At 40.4% G+C, this 20901-nt stretch overlaps 1 protein-coding gene across 4 annotated transcripts in view; it reads right to left on the minus strand.

The window, feature by feature from the left end:
- The window catches only part of CBX5 (chromobox 5), a 40703-nt gene that overhangs the window by 18346 nt on the left and 1456 nt on the right, over positions 1-20901 (minus strand). For 2 of the 4 annotated variants that reach the window (XM_012764357.3, XM_012764342.3), the window contains one exon: positions 1004-1181. In XM_012764357.3, the coding sequence (XP_012619811.1) occupies positions 1004-1140 (137 nt within the window). In that variant the 5' untranslated portion in view covers positions 1141-1181. Of the gene's footprint in view, positions 1-1003; positions 1182-2264; positions 2395-3330; positions 3436-20901 lie in introns of those variants that run through there. The other 2 variants (XM_076007327.1, XM_012764372.3) reach the window with 2 other exon arrangements.

The raw sequence follows: 20901 nt of genomic DNA on the forward strand, positions 1-20901 counted from the left end.
TGTATCTGAGCATTCACTCTAAATTTTTTCACCTCAGATCTATGTTTGAAATCTTAAAAAACAAAATGTTGAAAAAGAAATGTGCCCTCAGATTTAAGTCTCTCTCTCTCTTTTTTTTTTTTTTTTTTTGAGACAGAGTCTCACTCTGTTGCTTGGGCTAGAGTGCCATGGCATCAGCCTAGGTCACAGCAACCTCAAACTCCTGAGCTTAACCAATCCTACTGCCTCAGCCTCCCAAGTAGCTGGGACTACAGGCATGCACCACCATGCCTGGCTAATCTTTTCTATATATTAGTTGGCCAATTAATTTCTTTCTATTTTTAGTAGAGACGGGGGTCTCGCTCTTGCTCAGGCTGGTTTGGAACTCCGGATCTTGAGCCATCCTCCTGCCTCAGCCTCCCAGAGTGCTAGGATTATAGGTGTGAACCAATGCACCTGGCTTAAGTCTCTCATTAAGATGGGTGCTTTGTCCTGGGATAATTCTGAGATCCAATCTTGTAGAACTATGGGCTATGTTTGGGATCATCTTCCTTTTTTTTTTTTTTGCTTACATTACACATTTTAGCTTTATTATATCCAAATAATAACAATAACAGTTTACACTTACACTGAGCTTATGTGTCAGGTTCTATACATCTACCCAACAACCCTATGATAAGTACTATTTCTTTTATCTATCTTACTTAGAAGAAAAAACGATTAAACAAATTAGCCAAAGTCATTTAGATTGTACCACAAGCTGTGGAGCAAGAATCTAGACCCAGGCAATGTGGCTCTCAAGCCTGTGCTCCTAACCAATTCATTGGAATGCCTCTCAAATGCAGTATCATTAGAACACCAGCTCCATGAGGAAGAGAATTTGTTTAGTTTACTGCTGCATCTTCTTACTCTTAGGAAAGGTTTGGAGGGGGAAGAAAAAGACAAAGATGGTGGTGGTTCACAGGGAAGTAAACTGAAGATGTCTACCTCTGCAGGGTTCTAAAGCCTGAAAAAAGGCACTTACTCAGAAAAGCCTTTCCACTTCAGTAGATATTCCACTTGCCCCTTAACTACACGCCTGTCTAACACCTTCTCCACAACGTATTCCTCCTCATCCTCTGAAGAAGAACTGTCGGCTGTCCGCTTGGTTTTCTTTCCCATGTCGCACACGGTTCCACCTGAAGACTAAGGCCACCGGGTTCCTGGCAAAGGGGAAGGACAAATTGGTTAGAATCCAGGTAAGAAGTTAAAAATTCTACTTCTTCTTGATGGGATGAAGGGGGCACAACACAAAGTTGCCATGTGCCCTTCTTTTGGGTCTTGAGTCATTGTACAGATGAGTCCTAAGAATTTAATTTAAAAATGGGTGAATCCTCACTTCCTCAACTATGACTCTCTCTTTGGCTAAAGAGACCAAAATTATTAGATGGCATAATTATCTGACTCCCCTAATTCCAGATTCCAAAAGACAAGTAGTGTGGTATGTTATTCCTGGCTATGTTTGTAACTGTTGACAAGCCAGGAACTCAAACAGAAATGTAAAACGTGGAAAACTTTCAGTTAAATGAACCATGATAATATTAAAAACCATTCCCTCCAAGATGAATGTGGTTCTTTATAAAAATGAAAAAAGAAAAGCCACCAAGGCTGGGTGTGGTAGTTCACACCTATAATCCTAGCACTCTGGGAGGCCGAGGTAGAAGGATCACTTGAGGTCAGGAGTTCCAGACCAGCCTGAGCAAAAGTGAGACCCCATCTCTACTAAAAATATAGAAAAAGTTAGCTGGGTGTGGTGGCGAATGCCTGTAGTCCCAGCTACTTGGGAGCCTGAGACAGGAGGATTGCTTCAGCCCAGGAATTCAAGGTTGTGGTGAGCTATCTATGATCACACCACTGTACTCTAGCCCAGGGCGACAGAATGAGATTCTGTCTCAAAAAAAAAAAAAAAAAAAAGAAAAGCCACTAAAATATAACTTATCTCTGCTCTGAGTATCTTGACTAGTCTCTTAGCAGCACAAAAAATCCTGCTCAGACATCTTTCACATTTTCAGTGACTCGGTACATTTCCCTTCAACAAATTGAGCTTGTCCCTTCAGAGCATCCATCAGCTAACAAAAGTAAGAATGACATCTCAAACACACTAAGCCTCCTTTTTAGCAAGCTGATTTGGGGATGGGAAGGAGGCAGGGAGCAGAAAAAAATTTTTAGTCCTAAAATTCAAAACTAATCACTGGATTGTTCAGTAATTCCCAAGGCGCAACTAACACAAATAGTCAAGGAGGTACCTCTCCTCTTAACTGAAGTTGACTCTGGGCCAAAGGAAGAGGAGGAGGAAAAAGAAGTCTGGCCCCAGACTCAGCATCAACATGAAACCTTCTCAAAACACAGAGGAACCATTCATAGGCCCAAGGAAAGCTGAAACAAGGCAACACAAATGGAAATTGAGTTAAGCACAGAAATATGCACACCAGGGGGTACTCAATACAGAATCTATTTTTTTAAATTCCCACATTGTTACTATAATCATTTTTAAGAATTCTTCCTTAACCATGTTAAATGGTGCCTACAGTCTGGATTACAGAGTAGCAGGAATTGTTTTCTTAGCTGGAACTCCATTTTTATTTTGCTGCAATCTTTAAAGGTGTTTTCCAGCAGTCTCTAAATATATAATATTTCTATCCTGACCAGAAAACCAGTGCTGGGAATAGGGAGGGACACTATTAATTTCAGAATTATGTTCAAGTAGTATAAAAAGCTACATTTATCAAGTCACTTCAAATCAGCAAAACTTAAATAAAAATTATTACAAAAATATATAGTTGGAAGCCATATCTCCAGAACTTATGCAATAAGTCTGTCTACCTAAAAAACTACCTGTATCCATTACTGCCCTACAATAAAACTAAGTTTTCATTAAAATACTTTATTTGGAAGAGTAGTGGGAGAATGTAGATAGAGGGCTTTTAAATAATTTTTCCAGGAATTTAGAAGAGCCCTAAGCTTCAAGAAAATATATCTGATTTGGTTTATTTAAAATAAAAACAGCCTCCAACCTCAGAGACAGGAAATGTCATATTCCAGGGAGAGTACCCCACCCCCACTCCCACTCACCTTGGAATTTCCGGGAGCTGAGCAGTTTAGGTCAGAGCACTGGGGTTAAAACCAGCCCCATATTAGATGCATGCAGTTAAGCATTGTGGCTATGGCCTCCCCTGCCTCACCAGGAAAAACAAGGATTTACATGTGTTCTTCAGTTTGAGGGAGGGAAAAGGAAAATCTCCCTTTATACCTTTCATGCAGAAGAGGAGCCCCAAAGGTAGAAGATAAATGGGGGTTCCCTCCTGTACCTACCGGATCGCCCCAGTTCTTTCTTTCCCTCTGGGCTAACAGAAGGGGCCTCCCCTCCCAGGTCTGGGGCTTGGCGGGCTGGCAGCTCCCCTGCCCCCACCCAGCTGCCTGGGCGCCAGTGCGCAGCTGTCCCAGTCCGTTGCCATGGCAACTGGCAGCAGTACTACACTAAGGGGGAGAGGCAAATGGAAAAGTTAAAAGGCTTAACTTTCCTTTTCAGTGAAGACTGGGTGGAGAAGTTGAAAGGTAGCTCCCTTGGCCTCAAGGCTAAGGCATTTAGAGCTCAAGGGAATTAGTTCTTGGGTTTTAAATCCAAAATTTATATTTATTCCTCTAAGAGTGATGTGAATAAATCAATAGCATTTTCAGATCATCTAACAAGATTACAGCTCAACTGGAGGGGGGAGGGGAAAGGCCAGGTCCCTCTACAACAGGATTGGCACAAACCACACATCCCTAAATCCAGCCCACCAGAAGCACTTTGGACAAGGCCTTTTCTACCATCTGTCACTGAACGGTTAATTAAAATTGCTTCAGGGGAAAAATAACAGGAAAGGGGGGAGGGGAAGTATTTTAAAGATACTATACAACTTTCTTTCTTTGGGAGGATTACTAGACACAGAAATAGAATCCAGAGGCTTGAAGCACTAGCAAAAACCCTTTCAACTGAAATTATAGGTGGAAAAAAAGTTTAGTCACTAAGAAGTTTTTAAAAAGGAGAGAACAGTTTGACCACAACCTAATGGTTGTTAAATTAAAACCACTTCTCAGTTACTCTTATAATGTTATGAAACATATCTCTTAATAATTATTCATCGCCTAATACATTGTTAATACACAACTCCCTACATCAATAATCCCTAATACTTGAGAAAAGAACTGGGATAAAGAAAAAAGATACTGATAGACTTGAAATTCTACAAATTTTCCTTTCTCCTGGCTCTAAAGAACATTTTTACAGAGCATCAAAACACTACTCTGCTTTACAAATATAGCAACATTAGAGCCAGAGGTTGCTGCCATAGGACAGTAAAGGGACAATCAAAAGCAAGGAACTCAAAATGAAGAAAAAGCAGAGAATGGCGACTATTGTGGCTGTCAAACAGAAGAAATCATAGACCATGAGAGCAAAGGAGAAATTTTTTAATTACAGGGGATTTCCTCAATTTTAAACGGACCCATCAGGAACCCTGAGTAAAAACTGCCTGTTTTAAACTCTTATCTTTTTTCAAACTTTTCATAATTAAAGGATATGAAAACAATGCCATAAAATTAAAACACAGTTCTGATTCTGTGATTAACTTGCCATGTGTGATCTCGAGTAAATAAATTTTAGAACTCTGGTATCATTAAAACGGGCCAAATAAATCCCCACTGTCTACCTCCTAGGGGAAGAGTAAGTTTATGTTGAAACTAAAGAGCTCTTAAGTCCCCCAAAGAGAACCTTCTGTAAAAATATGTCAAGGCCGAATACAACAGCAGAAAGAAGTATGTGACCTTCCAAATTCCTAAGCCAGTAAACTCTATCACATGCATTAACTCCTGGAGCTTAACATGTTAGTAAACGGCAGAAAAAGGAGAAACAGTGTCTTTGTTAAGAGACACTGGAAAACTAATAAACCTTGAAAGAACAGGGTAGGTATGTTCTCTCTCAAGGGGAAAATACTTATTCTTACTCCTTAAAACTCAGGAATAACGTTGAAGATGACAGAATGAAAAGACTAATAGTAATTCTGTGAAGGGATAACAGACAGGAAAGAGTGACAGCAACACTAAATTTTCGTTAAATCTTTCAGAAAAAAAGTGAATTCAATGAGAAAAGGGGACAAAAATATTCTGGTTCCTCCTTTTTCCCTAAAACATTAGGAAATAAAGATTCAGATCAATTCCCTCCTTCCCATCCTTAAACACTGCCTAAAGGGCACATGGGCTGAGGTCCCTTTCTATTTGGGAAATGGGTTTTATAACAGCTGACAAATCGAATTGGGCCTGATGCCAAGAGTCAGAGTCCAACCATAATATTCTTTAAAGAATGGTGTGCAATTGTCTTGTAAATCTCCTAGACAGTCACAGATCAGAAGCTGGCAAGGATGACGACATAGTTCTGATGGAATGTGTCTTATCTTAACCTTGAAGTTACAGATCTGCTCAGGAGCAGCAGTAAGAAATGAGAAATGCACTCAGACATCGGAGGGGACATAATTCTCTTTTAGACAGTGCGACCCAGTGTATTAGGGTCAAATGAAACACAAAGCCAGACGGACAATTTAAGAGCTAGCGCCGGGACCAGATAAAGCATCAAGACTGGTGGTTCATGCTGAGCTTGGGAGGAGGGAGTGTTCCAGTATGAGAAATGAGACATGGCTGGCAGGATGATGGAGTGATTAAGGTAGAATCCCAATACCATGACAGAGGAAGAGAGGATGAGCTTCTGAGCGCAACCTTATCCTTGTGGAAATCTCCATGGGAAGGCCTAAGTAGCTTCTCAAGTTTCTAGAAAGTCTTTCAGGCGTAACGGCTCTCAGCTCTCTCCTGAATATAGACAGGAACTCTCTGGTAAAGGTATCAACAACTACTGGTAGATTATAGCAACAAAAAACCGTAAGATCATGTTTTAGAAGGCTGAAGTCAGTGAGATAAAACCCAACATTAATAATCTGAAGGAAGGGCAGTGTGAGGCGGCTCAGGCCTGTAATCCTAACACTCTGGGAGGCTGAGTCAGGAGGATCGCTTGAACTCCGGAGTTAGAGACCAGCCTGAGCAAGAGTGAGACGCCATCTCTACTAAAAATTAGCCAGGTGTAGTGGTACACACTTGTAGTCCCAGCTACTCAGGAGGCTGAGGTAAGAGGATTGCTTGAGCCCAGGAGTTTGAGGTTGCTGTGAGCTACGGTGATGCCACAGCACTCTAGCCCAGGTGACAGAGTGAGACTCTGTCTCAAAACAAACAAACAAACAAAAAAACCACCATAAGGTCACGAGAAAAGAGCAGGTTCCAACAACCTTTCGCATCAACAATACAAGGCAAATTCACCTTATAGGCCTCTGTATGCTGGGGGAAAAACATTCAAACCAGGGATCTGGTGAGAAGTCAGCCTTGGAAAAACATCAAAGAACTTTGTGGTCAAGCACAGTCAGAACTCACATTCCAAGCTGCTGACAGGGGACTCTTTTAACAGATGAATCTTCCAAAAAAGATGGGGGAAGAGGTGAGGAGGTGAAGCAGAAAAAAAAGAGAGAGTGTGTGTGTGTGTATGTGTGTGTGTGTGTGTGTGTGTGTGTGTTGCTGGGGGGAGGGGCGGATTCAATACATCATGCTGGTAAAAGAAAATGTTTAAAAATTGTCAGTCCCCAGCAATTACAGAGAGGGCATTACAAGAAAGCTGGGGTGACACAGAACAACAGATATCATGGTTAGCTCTTGGCATTAACCAATCGATCCTGGAACAACCTACATGGGGGTCCCTGGAATCTGCCTGATCTGTCCAGTTCAGGTTCTGCTCTAGTCCCTCCAGTCACTATTTTTCAGTGCCAGCTGTCCTGGTGGCTTTTCTTCAATCTTGGTGTAGCACAATTTATTTTCATCAACACTGATAAGCAAAAGCACATATAACACAATTCTAGATATTTTCTAAGCTTTCTTTTTATTGTTTAAAAAGAATAAAAGCTGGCCGGGCATGGTGGCTCACGGCTGTAATCCTAGCACTCTGTCTGGGAGGCCAAGGCGGGCGGATTGCTTGAGGTCAGGAGTTCGAGACCAGCCTGAGCAAGAGCAAGACCATCTCTACTAAAAATAGAAAGAAATTAATTGGCCAACTAATATATAGAAAAAATTAGCCAGGAATGGTGGTGCATGCCTGTAGTCCCAGCTACCCGGGTGGCTGAGGCAGGAGGATCACCTGAGCTCCGGAGTTGGAGGTTGCTGTGAGCTAGGCTGATGCCACAGGACTCACTCTAGCCTGGGAAACAGAGTGAGACTCTGTCTCAAAGAAAGAAAAAAAAAAAGTAGCTGGGCGTGGTGGTGCATGCCTGTAGTCCCAGCTACTCGGAAGGCTGAGGCAGGAGGATCGCTTGAGCTGAGGAGTTTGAGGTTGCTGTGAGCTAGGCTGACGCCGAGACACTCACTCTAGCCTGGGAAACAAAGCGAGACTCTGTCTCAAAAAAAAATAATAATAATAATAAAAGAAAAAGAATAAAAGCCAGTTGGTAAGCTGCCTCATTGAACTAACCACCAAATTATTTGGAGGTAGTAATCAGATTAAATGTCAAGATGCATAATCAATGAACTCTCTCTTCATTTTAGGGTTTCAATATAAATTCTATAAGCACACTAAGTAGGCAGAATCCTCCAGAAAGTAGGCCAGGTTTGAAGAGCAGGGAAAGGAGAGGGCGTATGCAAAGCTCCCAATCACATGGATTAATTAGATATGCCATTGATGAGAGGTTTCAGTTGGCCCAGTCTTGCAAATTCCTACTTCTCCCTTGAGGCCCTTGGGGAAAGACAGTGGCTTAGGTGAAGATTAAATTGTCACTATAGCACTGTCTTCAAGGCGTCCTCTATATAGCCTTATTGCAGCAAATAAAAGAGATGAAAACAAACTAAATTTACAGAACCATTTTAATCTGCTCTATGTTTTTTGCTCTTTATGGATCTTAAAGTACTGATGGTCTTAGGTATGTAACACAAACAGCATAAAACTAAAATACCCTCTATAAAGATGTTTTCTTGCAGTGGATTTATGATTTCCAAAGTATTGGCCATGTGGCATTTTAACAAAAACACAGCATAGAGATGCACATTACAGCTGTCCTGGCTGTCTCAGGTTTTGTTAAATGGGCTGATAACTATCACTCCACCTCCACCAAAAGCCCATGAGCACCCAATTCAAGAGGAGTTAAAAGCTTTTTAAATGTCTATTTAAGAGACTGGATTAGGAAAGAGTTGAGGAGAAAGATTAACTGTGGTTGTTAACACTCCTATCATTAACAAGCCACATATAGACAACACAAACTTTATTAATAGAGGGGAGTGTGGAGAGAAGAAATGCTCTCCTGTTGGCTAGCACAGCTCCAGTTCGTGATCCTTTAAAAATCAGGCCAAGGCACTGCTTCAATCAGCTACAGAACTATTCTGGGGCAAAGTATGTTTGTTGATTATCCAAGTCTCCTGCTATAGTAAGCAAGGGAGTAAAGGACCTTTTGTTCTTTTTGATAAAAACACATAGTGGAGATAAAGGCTGCCCTATAAATTCCATATGGCTGTACATCTTCCAAGCTCTGACCACCATTTTATTATAAGTGAATGTGGATTACAAGACTTAATTCTCAGAAATGCTTGAAGTTATCAGTCTGGTACACTGGTATATCCCGCAAGGACACAAATTCTTGATATCTCATAATTTTCCATGGGATTTTTCCCCCTTTTATTAAAATTTACTGGATTTCTCCTCTCAAGTGTCAGTTTTCTTTAAATTTAGTTAGGGCACACCTAAACTCACCACTGGGCAAGAGGTTAAATATCTAATTGTTCCAAGATTTATGAGAAAGTAGAACTTGGCACCACTATGGGAAAATATCTTCCAGATGGTGCTTTCCAACAACTCTATCCTTGGAATGTACTGAACTCATCTCAAAGCACCACACTCTCAGGTGGGTGTTAATCTCACACTCACTCCTCTCTTAATTAAATGTGATGAAGCATGAACTTGTAGACCTTGTCACCTTTCACAAAGAACCTGGCAATTTCATCATAAATAAATCTTAAGAAAAATGGGTAACAGCAATGTTTAAATAGATTATCATGAATCTTAGATTTACATATACCACTTTGGCAGATCATGCTCACAAAATATGGAAGGGTTAAAAGAGAACTGAAATGCTCACCTCCAAATAAAATTGTGGTCATAAAGCATTTTTCAAACATCAGCCATAAAACTAAGACCCAGCCCTTACCCTGCCATCATCTAGCTTGCACAGATTTTAGATATCAGCAGCTTAAGGGTTACAAAGTCCCTTTCAGGTTATTTCAACAAATTACTTTTTTTTTTTTTTTTTTTTTGAGACTGGCTCTGTTGCCCAGGCTATACATAGTGCAGTGGCATTATCATACATAGCTCATGGCAACCTCAAACTCCTGGGCTCCTGGGCTCAAACAATCCTCCTGCCTCAGCCTCTCAAACAGCTGAAACTACAGGGATACACCAACATGTCTGGCTAATATTTAAAATTTTTTGTAAAGATAAGGTTGGTCTTGAACTCCTGGGCTCAAGCACTTCACTTCCCGAGGTGCTATGATTACTGGTGTGATTGCGTCTGGCCACAAATCACCTATTTTTAAGGAAGAGCCTGTACTAAGTCAGACAATTTAGGTTCTCATAGTCTCAGTTTAGAGCAGACATTCAAGAGATATAAAAATTAATTTGCATAACCATAAACTAAAATTGCTAAAACATCTCTAATTTAATTGTTAAGATATAAGAATTTAAATCAACATACTAAAATCTGATTAATACATGATGACAAAAAATAAATTTGAATATAATTGGAATAAGAAATATCTCAGACTATAAAACTACAGGGAGTAAAACAGAACATTCCTTCAACCTACGGCATAATTTTGTGCTTTGCCATCACCTTGGTGTATCTGCAATATGAATTTTATTGAAGTAATAGTCTACAATTTAGATAAATAAAATCAAGCCAGTATTGAACTTTTCTCATCCCATACAAGGGTATCCTTGGCAGCTCCTGGGCCATCTATTATGATCCTGACCAATTTCTCTCTGTGGCAATTTAAAAGCTGTAAAAAAATACATAATGGGTGATGACAGGAGAAACAAACCCATACCAGAAGTTATTGAACCTTGCAGGTCTTTGCAAGTGTCTCTATTGACATTTAAGTGTGAGTTACTATGCCACAATATCATAAAAGTGTATTCCACACTTCAGATATATTGATAGTTAAATGCAAAGAAAGGGCACCATCAGAAAAATGGCTAAAATGATGGCCAATATCAGGCCACTCGGCTCTTCAACTGACTGTTTTGACATGTTACTTAAGCCAAGTAAGATTTTTCTGATTCTTTTTGTCCAGTTTCCAACTACATTCCCAATTCAAACCTATGCCAACGGCTAGTATAGTAATTCTGATCCATGTTATAAATTATTTGGTTGGTTACAAGATATTTATTGAAGGTCTAGTAAGTGTCAAACATTGCATGGGCAGTCTATTCCAGGATTTAATTTAAGGGCTGAGGATTTTAAAATATAAGACAAGCTACTAAAAGGCCAACTTGTTAACAGTGGAAAGATGAGGACTAGAAATAACTAGGTGTGCGTGTATTCTATCCCAACTAGATCACTAAAAGATCAAACTGGACAGTTCACTGAACCTTAAGGGTGTTAGCTATTTGCCCTACTTATACATCTGTCTGTAGGAAAAACAAGAGAATGCTTTGAAAAATATAAACCAAATATAAGTTAAATATCTGATAGTGAGTGAAGTTAAAAATAACTAATGCTTTTTTTTTTTTTTTTTTTGAGACAGAGTCTCACTTTGTTGCCTAGGCTAGAGTAGTGAGTGCCGTGGCGTCAGCCTAGCTCACAGCAACCTCAAACTCCTGGGATCAAGCAATCCTGCTGCCTTAGCCTCCCGAGTAGCTGGGACTACAGGAATGCGCCACCATGCCCGGCTAATTTTTTCTATATATATTAGTTGGCCAATTAATTTCATTCTATTTATAGTAGAGACGGGGTCTCGGCTCTTGCTCAGGGTGGTTTCGAACCCGACCTTGAGCAATCTGCCTGCCTCAGCCTCCCAGAATGCTAGGATTACAGGCGTGAGCCACCACGCCCGGCCAATTAATGCTTTGATAAGTGCTTCCACTTCTATTTTCTGGAAGTTTGTGTGGAATTGATAATTATTTCTTCCTGAAAGTTTTCATAAAATTCTCCAGTGAAGCCATCTGAACCTGGAATTTTCTTTGTGGTATAGTTTTTATAATAACTACAAATCCCTTTTCCTTAATAGATAACAAGGCTAGTGAGTTTCTGTGTTTCTTTTTTTTTTTTTTTTTTTGAGGCAGTCTCACTTTGTTGCCCAGGCTAGAGTGAGTGCCGTGGCGTCAGCCTAGTTCACAGCAACCTCAAACTCCTGGGCTCAAGCAATCCTCCTGCCTCAGCCTCCTGAGTAGCTGGGACTACAGGCATGCGCCACCATGCTCGGCTAATGTTTTCTATATATATATATATATATATTTTTTTTTTTTTTGAGACAGAGTCTTGCTTTGTTGCCTAGGCTAGAGTGAGTGCCGTGGCGTCAGCCTAGCTCACAGCAACCTCAAACTCCTAGGCTCAAGCGATCCTTCTGTCTCAGCCTCCCAAGTAGCTGGGACTACAGGCATGTGCCACAATGCCCGGCTAATTTTTTCTATATATATTAGTTGGCCAATTAGTTTCTTTCTATTTATAGTAGAGACGGGGTCTCGCTCTTGCTCAGGCTGGTTTCGAACTCCCGACCTCGAGCAATCCGCCCGCCTCGGCCTCCCAGAGAGCTAGGATTACAGGCGTGAGCCACCTCGCCCGGCCAATATATATATTTTTAGTTGGCCAGTTAATTTCTATTATTTAGTAGAGACAGGGTCTCGCTCTTGCTCAGGCTGGTTTTGAACTCCTGACCTTGAGTGATCCTCCAGCCTCAAACTCCCAGAGTGTTAGGATTACAGGCGTAAGCCACCTCGCCCAGTCAAGTTTCTGTATTTCTCCAGCAAGCTTTGGTAGTTTGTCTTTCAATGAAGTGATTAATTTCATCCAAGACACTGAATGTATTGGCATAGCTTTTCATAATATTCCCCTATTATTTTCATGTCTACAGGATCAGTAGTGATATCCCCTATTTTCTAATATTGGTAATCTTTTTTTCCTAATTTATCAATTTTATTGATCTCAAAGAATCAACTTTCAGTTTCACTGATTTTCTCTATTGTCTTATATTCCATTAATTACTGCTTTCTTTTTAATGGAAGTTGATTGTGTAGTGGTGTAATGACTGCGTTTATCTTTACTATTTTCTTTCTTCTGCTTACTTTTGGATTTCATGTGCTCTTCTTTTTCTAGGCTCTTAGGTGGAAACCTAAGTCATTGACTTTTTTTTTGAGACAGAGTTTCACTCTGTTGCCTGGGCTAGAGGCTCAAGCGATCCTCCTGCCTCAGCCTCCTGAGTAGCTAGAACTACAGGCATGTGCCACCATGCCCGGCTATTTTTTTCTATGTATTTTTAGCTGGCCAATTAATTTCTTTCTATCTTTAGTAGAGATGGGGTCTTGCTCTTGCTCAGGCTGGTTTCAAACTCCTGACCCTGAGTGGTCCGCCCACCTTGGCCTCCTAGAGTGCTAGGATTACAGGCACGAGCCACCACACCTGGCCAGTCATTGACTTTAGACCTGCTTTTGCAGGTGAAGTGCTTAAAGCTACAAATTTCCCTCCAAGAACTTCCAGAACTGCATCCCAAAGTTTTGGGGTTTTTTTGTTTTTTGAGACGGGTCTCACTCTGTCACCCAGGCTGGAGTGCAGTGGCATGATCACAGCTCACTGCAGCCTCAAACTCCTGGGGGGCTCAAGTGATCCTCCCACCTCAGCCCCAAGTGGCTGGGACTATAGGCGTGCCACTGTGCTTGGATAATTTCTTTTAAGAGATGAGTGCCCTGTTACAGTTACCGGGCTGTTCTCTAACTCCTGACCTTAAGCAATCCTCCTAGTACCTGGGATTACAGGCGTGGTACCCCAAGTCGCCCAAGTTTTCTGATATGACATCTTCTCATTTTCATTCAAAATATTTCCTAATTTCCTTTGTAATTTCCTCTTTGATCTCTGTGGGTTACTTAGAAGTGTGTTGTATAGTTTCCAAATATTTGCGTATTTTTCCAGATGTCTTTCTGTTATTGGTTTTTAACTTAATTGCACTAAGGCCAGAAAATACGGACTTGTATGATTGAATCCTTTTGAATCTGAGATTTGTTTTATGACCCAGAAGATGGTCTGTCTGGGTAAATGTTACTTGTGCACTGTAAAAGCAAGTGTCTTCTGCTGTTGCTATGTGTGCTATTCTATAAGTCTCAATTATATCAGATTATTTGATAATGCTGTTCAAGTTTTCTATTTCCTTACTGATTTTCTGTCTACTTATCAATTAATGAAAGGTATTGAAATTCCCAAATACAATTGCAGATGTCTATTATTTCATTTCTCTTTTTTCTTTTGGGTATTCTGAAACTTTATTATTAGCTGTATGAACATTTAGGACTGTTATGTCCTTCTGATGAATTGATTCCTTTATTACATAACCTGGTGTTAGTTATTTGCCTTACTTATCTCTTAAGTCTATTATGAAAAAAGAACAAGAAAATACTTTGGAAATTATATAGGAAACAGACGGTAAAATGTTTGGTAATAAAGGAAGCAAAAAAATTTTAATGAATTTTCTTTATTATCTGTAAGTTTTATCTATGCTTGTCTCCAACTACTCATATAAATGAGGTTTGCCTATGTTTTATCAGATCTTTACACATAATTTATTATTGTGAAATACTGAACAAATTAGCAGTATATTACCCTTCACAACTCCCTGTGAGGTGAGTTGTGGTGATTTAGGGATGAGGAAAAAGGCACAAGGAGTTCAAGGATTTGCCTCAGAAACCAAACTTAAGATTTCCCAGCCTGTTAGTTGACCTCTTTAGCACAGGGCATTTTTTTCCGACATAATTATGCCCACTGGCTCAGATACAAACTTGCTTTATTCTAAGAAACGTAGATTACAATCAGAGAAATACTTGAATTCAATTTGGTTCCTCCTTTCCATGGAAGAAATAAATAATGAGTGTGTTATAAAACTTGATCTTGAAACAGTTTTTTCAAGTACACCATCTCAAGCTCATGCCTTCTAGTGTCCTTCCTAGCAATAAAACACAATGGAAGAGATACTCAGTAAATGTGAAGATTAAGATTCAGACATGTGAACATTTTTACTCTATCCATGACCTAGTTTATGGTAGAAAAATCTGTCAGTGTTTAATTTTGATAAATACTATTATTGGAAAGGAAATCCAGACTACATAGTCCACAGTCTCACTACGAGAGTAAAAATGGCCCAGTTAGGCCATTACACTCTTTGTAGAAAATCTTTTCTTCAAAAACGTTTAAGCACAGTTATCAAGCAGTTTTGTTACCCTATGTTAATATCCCAAGCTGACAATTAACGAATAACTCAATCTTCTGTCCCTCAAGTTCTAGGCAAGAATACCATAGGACTATACAGGCCCAAAATGTTAGAATTTGGAATGTTTAATTTGCATGTGAAATTATTCACTTAAAAAACAAACTCCAAGATGACTTAGAAGTCATATCACAAAAGTCGGAGGTCAAAAAGGATGTGAGCTATCACTTATCCAACTCATTCCATGTAAGATGAAGAAACTAAGGACCAAGGCCGGGCGCGTGGCTCACGCCTGTAATCCTAGCACTCTGGGAGGCCGAGGCGGGTGGATTGCTCAAGGTCAGGAGTTCAAAACCAGCCTGAGCGAGACCCCGTCTCTACCATAAAAATAGAAAGAAATTAATTGGCCAACTAATATATATAATATAAAAATCAGCCAGGCATGGTGGCTCATGCCTGTAGTCCCAGCTACTCAGGAGGCTGAGGCAGGAGGATCGCTTGAGCCCAGGAGTTTGAGGTTGCTGTGAGCTAGGCTGACGCCACGGCACTCACTCTAGCCTGGGCAAGAAAGCGAGACTCTGTCTCAAAAAAAAAAAAAAAGAAACTAAGGACCAAAGAGGGCAAATGGCCCAGCCAAGGTTATATCACTAGTTAATGAATGGCAGGAGTAGATTGAGAATACAGGTTACAGAGCCTTTTATTTTTCATAAGCCTCTCTTTCATTTTTCAAAACCTTTTTTTGGAATCAGGTCAAATTTATTTGGGAAGGGATTAGGGAATCAAGGTGTAATGGTCTGAATGGTGGCCCTCCAAAAAAGTTTCATATCCTAATCCTTGAACCTGTGAATACTACCTTATATAGCAAAAGATTTGATTAAAAGATATGAGGAGGAATTTATCCTGGTTCATCCAAGTGAGTCTTAAATGCAATCACATGTATCCTTACGAGAGAAGCAGATGAACTTTTGAGACAAATACACAAAGGTGAAGACAATAGGAAATCAGAGCAGAGAAATATGAGCTGTAAGCCTAGGAATGCCAACCACCATCAAGGAACGCACTCCCCCCTAGAGCCTCCAGAAGGGGCTCAACATCTTGACTGCAGACTTCTGGCCTCCAGAATTGTGAAACGAATAAATTCCTCTTGTTTTAAGCCGAATCTGTGGTACTTTATTATAGCAGCTACAAGAAACTAATACACAAGGGAAATAAAAATTTAAAAATCATAAACTTGGCCAGGAGCAGTGGCTCACGCCTGTAATCCTAGCACTCTGGGAGACTGAGGCAGAAGACTGCCTGAGGTCAGGAATTCAAGACTAGCCTGAGCAAGAGTGAGACCCTGTCTCTACTAAAAATAGAAAAAAATTAGCCAGGCATGGTAGCATGTTCCTGTACCCCCAGCTATTCTGGAGGCTGAGGCAGGAGGATCGCTTGAGCCCAGGAGTTTGAGGCTGCTATGAGCAAGCCCAATACCACGGCACTCTAGCCTAGGCAACAGACCAAGATTCTGTCTCAAAGATAAAAATAAAAAATCATAAACTAGACATATGTAAAACCATTTATTGATCCAAAAAGAATTGGGCTTCAAGTAACCCAAAGAATGCCTAAAATGTTTAATCCCTCACTTCAAAGGGTAAAGTAAGGCAACCACAGGATACGATTTGCCCAAAAATAAACTGGTAGACCTGAGAAGACAAACTCAGAAAGGTCTAATGTTTACATAGCTGCTAACAAGAACAGTGTAGGTTTTTCTGCAAACATGCTAGCTGGTAGAGTTCCTGGACAGACTAAACATAGGCAGCAGTTGTCACTGTGGGTGTTCTTCCAGCACAAGTGTAAAGTTGTCATCAGAAATAAATATGTGACTTCGAGTGGTTTGCAGAAATCCAACAAATCTGCATCTTGGACTCTGTACAAGCCAACTCCTCTCAGGATGACCTGGACTCCTTCCTGTCAGTACAATGATCAGTTAAAGTCATCCTCTGTAAGTATGGAAGCAAAATCAAAGTTTATATCAGGAGAAAAAGATGATATTACCCAGAGTCCAAGCTCATGAATAACAATATGTAAATAGCTATACTGAGGCCAGGCGCAGTGGCTCACACCTGTAATCCTAGCACTCTGGGAGGCCAAGGCAGGAGGCCTGCTCAAGGTCAGGGGTTCAAAACCAGCCTGAGCAAGAGCGAGACCCCCGTCTCTACTAAAAATAGAAAGAAATTAATTGGACAACTAAATATATATAGAAAAAATTAGATGAGCATGGTGGCGCATACCTGTAATCCCAGCTACTAGGGAGGGTGAGGCAGAAGATTACTTGAGCCCAAGAGTTTGAGGTTGCTGTGAGCTAGGCTGAGGCCATGGCACTCTAGCCCAGGCAACAGAGTGACACTCTGTCTCAAAAAAAAAAAAAAAAAAAAAAAGCTATACTGAGTCAAGTTGTAACCTGCACTATAATTTATTACTTTAAAAATCAATAGCATAACACAGCTTTAGGCTCAATTTCATGTAAGGTAAATGGAAATAAAAATAAACCAGGTAAAATGACAAAATAAAGGCTAGAACTGCTTTACTATGGGGAATTATTAAATGGGCTATTCCAATAAGATATAGAAATCATGCTAAGTAGTTACAGAAATACCTCAATAAAAGCAAAAAAGACTCATTAGTCTTCCTCAGAAATCTTTGTACCCTGGATACCAACCTTTTTACTTGAGTATTGGCAAGGGCTCTGAGAATCTCCAAAACTTTCTTAGCCATATAAAAATCCAGTTACTTCAGATAAATGCTCTTTCTTTTTCTTTCCCTGATTATTATCCTGATCTAGTACCCAGATAGAAGCTTTCTATTTAGTTTTCACACAGATCAGTGAAGATATGTTATTTTCCCTTCTAAAGAACAACCCTTTTAGATCTGGTTGCAACAGTATGTCTTTAAGTACCAAGAACAAGTGCTTTAACTTTCATGACTGGGGCTCAACACTTTGTATTAACAGAGGGGTATAATTTAACCAAACCAGGTTCTCTAAAGGCAAAAAATATTTCTAAAGTTAGAGCCTTCAATGTGATAATCTCAGAATTTCAATGAAAAATGGCAGACTAAAATTTCCCCACCAGAGAGAAATGTTCATCGCACCTACCACCATATTGTAAGAGACTTCACAGTAAAACAAGCAATTTTTCCTTGCACACCACAGTAAAGTAGGAAGTCTCAGTTCAGGTCCTATAATATTTCAAAGTAAAATGCATTAGTAAAAACAGTAAGAAAAGGTCACCAATTAATCTGTTTACACAGATGCTCTTGACTTAAGATGGCATTATGTCCTGATAAACCCACCATAAATTGAAAATACTGTTTTGAAAGTACATTTAAGCTGGGTGTGGTGGCCCACACCTGTAATCCTAGCACTCTGGGAGCCTGAGGCAGGAGGATCCCATGAGGTCAGGAGTTTAAGGCCAGTCTGAGCAAGAGAGAGACTCTGTCTGTACTAAACATAGAAAAATTAGCTGGGTGTAGTGGTGCATGCCTGTAGTCCCAGCTACTTGGGAAGCTGAAGCAGGATCACTTGAGCCCAGGAGTTTGAGGTTGCTGTGAATTTAGCCTGGGCAAGAGTGGGGCTCTCTTAACAACAACAAAAAATAAAGTGCAAGCCGGGCGCGGTGGCTCACGCCTGTAATCCTAGCACTCTGGGAGGCTGAGGCGGGCGGATTGCTCGAGGTCAGGAGTTCGAAACCAGCCTGAGCAAGAGCGAGACCTCGTCTCTACTATAAATAGAAAGAAATTAATTGGCCAACTAATATATATATAAAACTAGCCGGGCATGGTGGCGCATGCCTGTAGTCCCAGCTACTCGGGAGGCTGAGGCAGCAGGATTGCTTGAGCCCAGGAGTTTGAGGTTGCTGTGAGCTAGGCTGACGCCACGGCACTCACTCTAGCCTGGGCAACAAGCGAGACTCTGTCTCAAAAAAAAATAAATAAATAAATAAAGTGCATTTAATACACCTAACCTACTGAACGTAACACCTTAAACATGTTCACAACACTTAAATTAGCCTACAGTTGGGCAAAATCATCTAACACAGAGCCTATTAATGAAGTGTTGAATATCTCATGTAGTTTATTGAATACTGTATTCAAAGTGAAGAACAGAATGGTTGTATGGGTATTCCAAGTATGGTTTCTACTGAATGTGTATTCCTTTTGCACCATTTTAAGGTTGAAAAATCCTAAATGGAGCCATCATAAGTTGGGGACCATCTGTACAAGTAAATGGGGGTGAAGATGGGAGGAATCCACTAAGAGTAATCTAAGTAATGTAAGTAATCTAAGTAATCCAAGCATGATTGCTTGGTTACCTATTCTTCAGATCAGTGTTATTATCCCTGCCCCACCCCCACCCCCAACTACAGGTCTTTAAACAGCTTTGAAATCAGTTCAGTGCAAATAGGCCTTTTTAAGAAAACAAAATAGCAGACCGTAGATGAGACAGTATCAGAGTGCTTTGCACATTTGTTTAGTGAAACTTGTTTCAATGGATGTACAGGGTCAGTGTAAAATGTTAATATATTTCTTACTGAGGGTCAAAGTCAAAAAAGTTTGAGACACTGATTCAAAAGAATCTCACAAAAGGAAAGAGGCTTAAATCAAGTGAAAAATGTAAGAAGCATCTGGGGCAAAGTTTACTTTCTTCAAAAACATAATCCTCGGCTGGGCGTGGTGGCTCAAGCATGTAATCCTAGCACTCTGGGAGGCCTCGGATTGCTCGAGGTCAGGAGTTTGAAACCAGCCTGAGCAGGAGCGAGACCTTGTCTCTACTATAAAAATAGAAAGAAATTAATTGGCCAACTAACATATATATAAAAAATAAGCCGGGCATGGTGGCACATGCCTGTAGGCCCTGCCGGGAGGCTGAGGCAGGAGGATTGCTTGAGTCCAGGAGTTTGAGGTTGCTGTGACCTAGGGTAACCCCACAGCACTCTAGCCTGAGCAACAAAACGAGACTCTGTCTCAAAAAAAACCCCCATAATCCTCGCTGAGGTGCAGTGGCTCACGCCTATAATCCTAGCACTCAGGGAGGCTAAAGTGGGTGAGTGAATGTTTGAGCTAAGGAGTTCGAGACCAGCCTGAGCAAGAATGAGACCCTGTCTCTACTAAGAATAGAAAGAAATTGTTTAGACAGCTAAAAATATATAGAAAAAAACAGCCAGGCATGGTGGCACATGCCTATAGTCTCAGCTACTCAGGAGGCTGAGGCAGGATTGCTTGAGGCCAGTTTGAGGTTGCTGTGAGCAAGGATGCCACGGCACTCTAGCCCAGGCAGCAGAGTGACACTCTGTCTCATAAAAAAAAAATGCCATTATTTTAGGAAACAAAACAAACACAAGATGCAACCAATTATATGTTTAAATTGCAAGAAATGGTAAAAAATCTTAATGAAAATTTCCTTTTATCTAGCGGAGTAATGATCCATTCTATATCTGAAGACATAAACAATAGGATTTAGTGATCCATTTACCACACATCTTATCCCGCCTTTACCCAATGCCACCATCATACTACAGCCTAGAACTCCTGGGCTCAAGTGATCCTCCTGCCTCAGCCTCCCGGGTAGCTGGGACTACAGCCTCATGTTACTGAACCCAGCAAATCCTAGCATTTTAGATTAAGAGTTTTTAATCTAAGGGAGATTTCAATGCCCCCCCCTTTGCAATGTCTGGAGACATTTTGATTGTCACAAATGGGGGTGTGGGGAGAAGTGAGATGCTACTGGCATCTAGTGGGTCAAGGCCAGGGATGCTGCCAAACATTTTACAATGCACAGATGCACAAGATACCCACCCACCCTCTCAATGAAGAATTATGTGGCTCAAAATATCAATAGTGCTGAGGTTGAAAAACTTTGCAGTAGATCAAGATTGTATTCCTTTCAAACCTAAATTAATCCAAGACAGATACCCTTAACTCACATCCCTTTAGTTCTTAGCTCAGCAAATGCATTATTAGCATATCTACAAACAGGTTTATAACCAAGTATAAAATATAGGTTTGTCCTTTTGCAAGTGCCAGAGAACATGGAAATCTCTCCTCTGTTCATTGTAAACTTCACTAAAATCATTTGTCTTTGGTATAAAGTCAGAAAGGTCTTAATCCTAAGTGTAATTTATATATAGTTGATTTTCTTACAGTATTTAAATATTTTTCCTTGACCCTAAATAAATCTGTGAACAATAAAGCAGTAAGACTCTGATACAGCCAATACGTAATGAAAATTTGTATCTTTTCCAAAGATCCTGGAATAAGTAGAGTGGGCACTGCCAACATGAAGCAGACTGCAGGTAAATTACACTTTGAAAGAAATCTAATCAAAAG

The sequence above is a fragment of the Microcebus murinus genome, chromosome 10, assembly GCF_040939455.1.
Source record: "Microcebus murinus isolate Inina chromosome 10, M.murinus_Inina_mat1.0, whole genome shotgun sequence".
NCBI lineage: Eukaryota > Metazoa > Chordata > Mammalia > Primates > Cheirogaleidae > Microcebus > Microcebus murinus.